General features: G+C 42.1%; 1 protein-coding gene across 1 annotated transcript; it reads left to right on the top strand.

Annotated features, from left to right (window-relative positions):
* Nucleotides 1-712: 712 nt before the first annotated feature.
* LOC112976139 (thiamine transporter 2-like) lies at nt 713-6,421 on the top strand. Its single transcript, XM_026087046.1, has 5 exons — nt 713-862; nt 1,157-1,973; nt 3,430-3,622; nt 4,922-5,063; nt 6,242-6,421. The coding sequence occupies exons 1-5, from the start codon at nt 713-715 to the stop codon at nt 6,419-6,421; spliced, it is 1,482 nt and encodes a 493-aa protein (XP_025942831.1).
* Nucleotides 6,422-7,918: the final 1,497 nt, after the last annotated feature.

The raw sequence follows: 7,918 nt of genomic DNA, 5'->3' as shown, positions 1-7,918 counted from the left end.
CTGTCCAGCAGAGTTAAACCAGGGATTAATTTATGCCATAAGCCTCAGCTGGAGAAAAGATCAAAAATATCTGCTTCATTTCATTTTAGTGTGAGCTATTAGCTTTAGTCACCACAAACTGTTTTCAGAGATTAAACCTAACAGGCCTGTATCCAAACTGGATTTCTGATGAATCCGGGGCAATGAATTCCAGCTGAGGATCTGGCTGGACATCCTCTCTGTATGTTGTTAGGAACTCACCTCTGCTAGGCTCAGCTGTTAGCTCCCATCTCTCCGCTCACAGGAAAGCCATACACAACAAACAGGCCAAGGGGGAAATTGGTAATTGTGAGCTAGTAACTCCTGATTCAACAAGGCAGTGATCAGCCATAGTGTCAAATAGGATCTCAGTACTCAGCTGTCCACACTGACTTTTGTCTAGGACAGCTTTTCCTGTGGTCACCTTGGCCTGTGCAGAATGACAGCATAATTCATCTCCCTACTAAAGATCTTCCAAGTCACCATCCATGAAGACATAGAAGCTACGACAGATGTGCACAAAACTGTTCACTTAAGTTATAAAGAAAAATGTTTTCCCATTACCAAGCAAAGAGTGCTCTTTAGCATTAGAAACCACAAAATAAAGATCAATTAGGTCAGATCAGAGCATCTTTCTGCTTGCATGAGAAGTACCATCATAACTTCTTCCCTCCTCAGCTTTGCTGCACAGGTCATGGGCTGCTGGAAGCAAGAGAAAAGCAGCAATTGGATTTTTCCCACACTGATCCTCTGCATCTATGGATTCTTCTACACGATGAAGCCATCAGAACCTTTTCTAACCCCTTATCTAACAGCACCAGACAAAAACCTGACCATAGATGAGGTATGGCTTTACTACACATTTTCTTTTGTATGGATCACCAAAAGACAAAAAGCAAATATATTAAGAGGCTTTTGCAGGTTACAATTTGCTGGAGGTGGCATTAATAAAATATTTATCAACAGAACTTGTAAAGTTTAAGATTCTGTTGCCTGCTGAACATATGGYGCTTCAGATCAGTGTAGCTGTACATTTTAATTCTTTCATAGCAACAATTTCCCTCTACAAAGCCATTTCAAACAAATTAACCTCCCTTCCCCCAAATCAATAACAGAGATTTCCTCTTTTACCTTCTAGGTGACAAACCAGGTTTTCCCAGTTTGGACATACTCCTATCTTGCACTCCTTTTTCCAGTCTTCTTGATTACAGACTACGCACGCTACAAGCCCATCATCATCCTGCAGGGCATCAGCTTCATCATCACATGGCTCTTGCTCCTCTTCGCACATGGAGTGGTGGCCATGCAGGTGGTGGAGTTCTTCTACGGCATGGTGACAGCCACCGAGGTTGCCTATTACGCCTACATCTACAGCGTCGTCAGCACCGAGCACTACCAGAAAGTGACCAGCTACTGCCGCAGCATCACTCTTGTGGCAGCCACCGTGGCTGCAGTGCTGGGGCAGCTTCTGGTTTCCTTGGCCCACGTCTCCTACTTCTACCTCAATGCCATTACTTTGGCTTCCCTGGCCTTAGCATTTGTGTGCTCGTTTTTCCTCCCAATGCCCCAAAGAAGCATGTTCTTCCACAGGAAGGATGCTGCAGAAACTCTCCAAGGGCCAGATAAAGTTGTGGCTACATTCAGCCCCAACAAGCCCTGCGGCTGCCAGGAGGACACAGACCCTGCATCAGCTGACACAAGACCAACACCTGAGCAGCCAGCTGGCCAACCTCAGCCCCAGAATCATGCACTCAGGGTGCTGGTGCAGCTGAGCAAGGACTTAAGGGAGTGCTATAGCTCTAGGAAACTTCTTTACTGGTCCCTGTGGTGGGCTCTGGCCACAGCAGGCTTTAACCAGGTTCTGAATTATATCCAAGTGCTGTGGGACTTCAGAGCCCCCTCTCACAGCTCTGCAGTGTATAATGGAGCTGTTGAAGCAATAGCAACTTTTCTGAGTAAGTTAACGAGATAGTGTCTACGAATCTATCACAAAGGCAGCTTCTAAAGTTCTTTTTAAGCAGTTTTATTCCACTGCAGATATTCCAGAAAAACAGTATATGTTTTGTACATTCAAGTTTTCTTTTGGATGTGYAAAACAGTTGAAATGCAAGCTGTTCTATTTTTCTGTATGACTGGGGCACCCAGCTTTATCCTATCAGCCCTCAAAGAGCAGGCAAGTCACATGGATCTTGCATCCAGCTGCTAAATCCATTCAGAGACACCAATGTTTCTTTTGCCATGTTTTTTTTTTTTTTTCCCCCTCCAGGTAAGCATCACTGTGGTTCCCATAGCAATGGTATCAACTTACGAAGATGAGAGGAGCTTTCCATAAACATTTCATATGAAAAGAACATAAACCTCTCATTAAGGTCTTTCTCTAGTGAAATACTCCTGCACGACCTGAGGCAAAGAATTTTAGTCATTCCAAGATACTGAGGTTTGCAGAAAAAGTACTGATTGAATTCATTATGTTAACCATTGCTCTTTTGCACCTGAAGTAGTTGTCCGCACATTATAAACAATGTAATGTTATCGAAAGGTAATGGCAAAGGATATTGCCCTGACTGGGCAGTATTTCACATATTCAGATTGTGCTGCTGTAGAGGACTTGCACAAGGCATTGGGGTGTGACCAACCGGGGCAGATGGATATGTCTGCATCATAGCTGGCAATTCAGATTAATTTTTTTCTTAGAAGTATCTGTCTCCCCTTCATGATTAACAGTAATCTCATCAAGGTAGGCAACTAATATAGATCACCTGAATCATGCATTAAAAACACCAACTCCTTGATGAATTCTTAGAATTGCCTAATTTTCAATGTGGAGGTGTAGAAGTTTCTAGACCCCTAAGATGGCTAGTCAGATAGCTTATCTTTACAACAGATGTGTCTTTGTAGCAGATCCACCAGATGCTGATCAGTGCCTATCCTTTCTCATTTCCCTGAATATATTTACTTGATACATCACAAAATTCCATTTTCGGCAGCTTAGTTCCTGTGCAGAACCCAACTATTGAGCTGGATGGTAAGTTTACTATATTAGCTGTGAAGTAAACCAGTACAAACTGGAAGAATTTTCTCTTTAGCTGTCATAGAGAAGCATTTTTCCATCTTCCTTTAACAAAACCTGTTCCTAATTTGCTCCCTAGGAATACATGCTGGATACAGATGGCTGACTTTCACCTAAGAAATGATTCCTTTCACATAACAGTTATCCTATGAAGTGGAATAAAACCATACCAGATTTGTCACCAGGAAAAGAGTGAGAGGGACTTGATTTATGCCGTTCTCTAGAAGTGACTGGTCATCTGCACAACTTCAGAAATGTCCGTGCTGGGTTTTGAAACATGAAGGTGCCAAAACTTGGCTGTACAATGGATACAACATTTGTATGTTTTTCTCTTTTCCTAGGTGCAGTAACATCTTTAGCAGTGGGATATGTGAAAGTGAACTGGGACCTTTTTGGAGAACTGGCTTTGGGGATCTTCTCCACAATGGATGCTGGTTGTCTACTTCTCATGTGCTTTACCGCTAGCATCTGGGCATGTTATGCCGGCTACCTCATTTTCAAGGCATGCTATATGCTCCTTATAACAATAGCAACGTAAGTATAAACCCTTACAGTGCTACCATTATGCGCAGAATAGTAACAATATATTTTTAAGTTTACTTTGGGCATCCCTCCTTTTACTCAGAGGTAGGTGATCTAATGCTAGACATAACAACTGCTTAAAGACAGTGACATTTAAACATCTAGTCAGGAGTCAGGTTCATCCTTCTAAACAACCATAAAAGAAAAACTATTACAAGGACATTGAACGTTTGCCTAGGCAGAAATTAAGCAAGGTATAAGGTAGCTTTATCACTAAAGGCAATGCTAACATCAAAACATGTAAACAGTTTTCCTGGTACACATATCCTGGCATGGAAGATGCAAAATGAACAAGAGCAACACTACCACCATCTTGGAAAAGCAGGCCTAGAAAACCATCATTTAACATCCCTTTATGTCTAGACCATCGTGTTAATGTACTTGTTAGCAAGCTATGAGTGGTGGGATCCCAGGAAAAGGTTTGGCCTAGAGTGTTCCCCACATGACTGTTTACATCACATTATCATTAATGATTATACGCATAAACATTAGAAGAGAACATATATAACATTTAAACTTATCTAAGATCTCTTATCACATCAAGCCATTCTGTTGATAAGTATCAAGAGCTTTATTACTTTATTACAGAAAAGCTGGTTAGAAGAAACCCATTAAGGGTCCCACATCCCAGCCAGGGCAGAACTCTTACCAACACCACATCAGGGCATGGTTTTGTCTAGCCATGTCTTGAAAGCCTCCAACCAGGGAGGCTCTGCAGCATGTCTGGGAAACCTGGCCCAGTGTTGCAGTTTCCCTAGGGGAATTTTTATTTTCCCCCTTATGTCCAACTTGAACCTCTCAAGACAATTTGTGGCATTACTAAGTTTTAAACAAGACTGCCAAGTGAAGCAGTGTTCAAGCACTCAGAAGAAGCCCTACCAGAATCGCTAAGGGTTATGAGAGTCCAGACTGGAACAACAGGCCAGCAGCTAGATCATCTGCCTGGGACTGGCATGGTCTGAAGGTAAAGAGGGTAAAAAAGAAAATTATAGAGATCTGATATCCTACTGGATAAAGCAGATCACCCAATAACGTGGTTTGGAAAACAACACAGACAAGTGCAACAGCGTTAAAATACACCCAAGTTAGTCATTGTTTAGACCAAGCAAACAAATGAAGCACCATTTACCCTGTCCGCAAGGACACGTGTCATCTGTATGAATTGTTTCTCTTTTCCAATTAAATGGAGAGTGACAGCTTTCCACCCTGTGTTAAGGTGTCGGCATAACTGACCTGACAGTCTCGCCTCAGGTTCCAGATCGCTGTCAATCTGAGCATGGAGCGCTATGCATTGATGTTTGGGTTCAACAACTTCCTTGCGCTGGTGATTCAGACCATTCTTACAGTAGTTGTAGTGGATTCAAAAGGTCTGGGACTGGACATAGTGACTCAGGTAAGTGCTCTTAACTTACTTCCCATTACCGCTTAGCCAGTACATCTTTAAAAATTCACCAAAAAAATTGCAATTCCAAAGGACAATTTCATTTCTTCTTTCTTCTGCAGAAAACCAGGCATCTTGCTTTTCCCTTATGTGAGTTATCATTCTTCCCTCTTGCCTTTCAATATAGCATTTAGGATTATTTATGCTGGTCTATGAATTTTTAGAGAAAACAGTGCCTGGTTAGTTAGGGCAGTCTTTGCTAGTTAATAGGACCCTCATTAACGTCCTCTCTGCCCAAAAAGTCAGGCTGGTTTTCAGACACAGAATCAACATGATCACATGGTTTCAGGGAAGTTCAGGACCATAAAAGACAGCCTGAATTACTGAATTATTTCAGTTCAAGTGACAAGGACACCTGCCTTCTTATTCCAGCTCAGGAGCAAAGCTGATCTGCATCCCAGTGTGAACAATAGAGTCTTTCTGCCTGTAGTTTGGGGGCTCTAACTTCAGTCAGCCCAGTTCTACTCTTGTTGGAGTCACTGGAACTTGACCAACTTCTACATTTTCTCAAATGGTATCTCAGCTAGGACACGTCCCTGCTGCCATGGATGTGAAGAAAACTAAAGCTATTCAGACATTCTGCATGCAGAAGGCACAAGTTAACAAGGTTCACAATTAAGGCCAGAAATGTGTATGGGACTTCATAAATAGGTTTGCTACTGTTGTTGGAAACACCRATACAAATTCACGGTATACTTACTGAAGCCAGTGTGGTGACACTACTAAAAAGTGCAAGTGAAAGTAAATCAGGACTCTAACTCAGACTCTTTACTTGCATTATTCATGACTACATGGGTAATGGACATGCTGGTAAGGAAGCTACTTCTACATTTAGCAATAGTAGGGGGGGGGGGAAAAAAAAAAGAAAAAATTCTGTTCCTACCCCTATTCCTCTGACATTTAATAAGAGGAATAAGGATTAGAAGCAACATGGCAGTTCTTCATCCCTCAAAGATCTGCTGTTTGCTGAAAAGGCTAAGATTTTGCTCCAAGCAAAAACTTGTACATAGAGAAACTGAGCCAGGACATAGGTAGACACAGTAGCAGAAGGTCTTTTGTCTGCAGAAAAAGCAGTGCTTCCATAACATGTGTTTTTCATTAATTCTTCTGCCTCTCCCCTCTCCCTCCAGTTTTTAATTTATGGCAGCTACTTTGCAGTCATAGCTGGGATTTTCTTGCTCAGAAGCATTTGCGTGCTTGTCTCAATCAAATGCAAAAGGAAAATACTGAGATTCTGCAAAGAGCCTCTGAGCCTTGCTGAACACAAATCAAAACAGCAGACTGTAGCTGTCTATACAACACGGCTGTGACAGGCAGGCAGGCTCACCCAGCCAAGCCCTCGTGGGAGAAGAGTTCCTACTGCAGCATGCCGGAAACAGCAGTACAAGAAAAATGTACAACATAGCCCTGAAGAGTTGTACTGAGTCATTACAGCACTTCATCGCAAYGTACGTCAGCTAAGAAAGAGGTTATCATAATGGCTCTGTGCCAGGAGGAGATTGCTTTAGATTCTTATTTGCTTGCCTATAAATAATGTAACAGCAATAACTTATCTACAAACACAAAGCAACCTTGGCATCCCACTGTGCCATGACTGCAAAAAACAGAGTTCACCTTGCCTTGCTTGCTCCAACTCTTTTATACAGTGCTGGCAAGCCACTTCCATGCGGATTTGCTCATGCAGGCGGGCAAAGGGTCTATTCCCCCCTTTGCACATACCTTGCTCTAAACTGAGGTTGACGGTGTCATTTGCAGCATGATATTCTTTCCTATCTAACTACAGCTGATACAGTGACCAACTCCTCTCCTCTAACTTAAAAGCCCACATTGCATGCAGTGGTTTAGAAAGACTCGCAGAGTAAAGGGCTTGCAGGGTAAAGCTGAAAAGGTTCACTGAAACACAGCTAAGCCGCAGTCGTTGGCTGACGTTTGAAAGCTGCAACCTGAACACTGTGCTGAATCCATAGCAATGTCAACCCAGAAAAGTAAAAATTTCATAATCAGAACAGAAATGAAAGAAGCCCACTCACATCCTTTGTGCTTCCAGTTAAATTACATTCAGGACCAAGCATCTTTCTGTTTCAACACAAGGAGGGAGGAAAAACAAGGGAAGAAAAAAAAGAAGAAAAAGGGATTGAGTAGTAAGACCAGCAAAGTGCGTTGTGAAGGAATCCGGCCGATTCTGCACAGGAACGTTCCAGACTATCAGGGATAGCCAAGAAGACTGAGAACAGAAACAAAAAGCTAGCATCATGTGTACTTTTGAGTGCCAAGTAAGAAGGGAAGGTCCACTGATCTCAGCCAAGGATTTGGCAGGGTCAGCATCTCAGAATTTATTAAGAGGCTTCAAGACCTATAACTAACTTAGTCCAGCACAAAGGAAAGTGAGTCCAGGAGAACAGAAGAGACTTTATACATGAGCTTGCATGGTGAATGCCTAATTCAATATAAAATATATCCATATGTTAAAGTTATTTCTGTACTGCGGTTTGTTTCCAGCTTCCAGTGACTACATTCTAAATAATAAAAATAGAAAAAACTTAGCATTTACAGAATATTTTTACTGTAGAGACACAAGCTATCATTTGTGCTCTTCATACAATTGTCACATACTGCAACTAGGAAAACTGCCCAGAGGTGGGACTAAGCAGAAGTGAAGCAATTTGTTTTAAATCATAAGAATCAGTGGGACTTGATCACATGAAGCCAGCTCATTTCTAGGCTTTTTGTTTAATACTGTGCATTGTATGGATCTTTTGTTACTGCAGAACTAAAGGCATGACATTCCTGCCTTAACAAACTGGAAC

The sequence above is a fragment of the Apteryx rowi genome, unplaced genomic scaffold (assembly GCF_003343035.1).
Source record: "Apteryx rowi isolate R43461 unplaced genomic scaffold, aptRow1 scaffold_70, whole genome shotgun sequence".
Lineage (NCBI taxonomy): Eukaryota > Metazoa > Chordata > Aves > Apterygiformes > Apterygidae > Apteryx > Apteryx rowi.
The sequence above is the reverse complement of the archived record's forward strand: the minus strand, read 5'-3'. Positions and strand labels throughout refer to the sequence as shown.

Coding starts and splice junctions, on each gene's coding strand:
- LOC112976139 (XM_026087046.1), top strand. CDS start 713: ATGGGCTGCTGGAAGCAAGAGAAAAGCAGCAATTGGATTTTTCCCACA. Junction 863..1,156: donor AAAACCTGACCATAGATGAG/GTATGGCTTTAC, acceptor TTTACCTTCTAG/GTGACAAACCAGGTTTTCCC. Junction 5,064..6,241: donor GACTGGACATAGTGACTCAG/GTAAGTGCTCTT, acceptor CTCTCCCTCCAG/TTTTTAATTTATGGCAGCTA.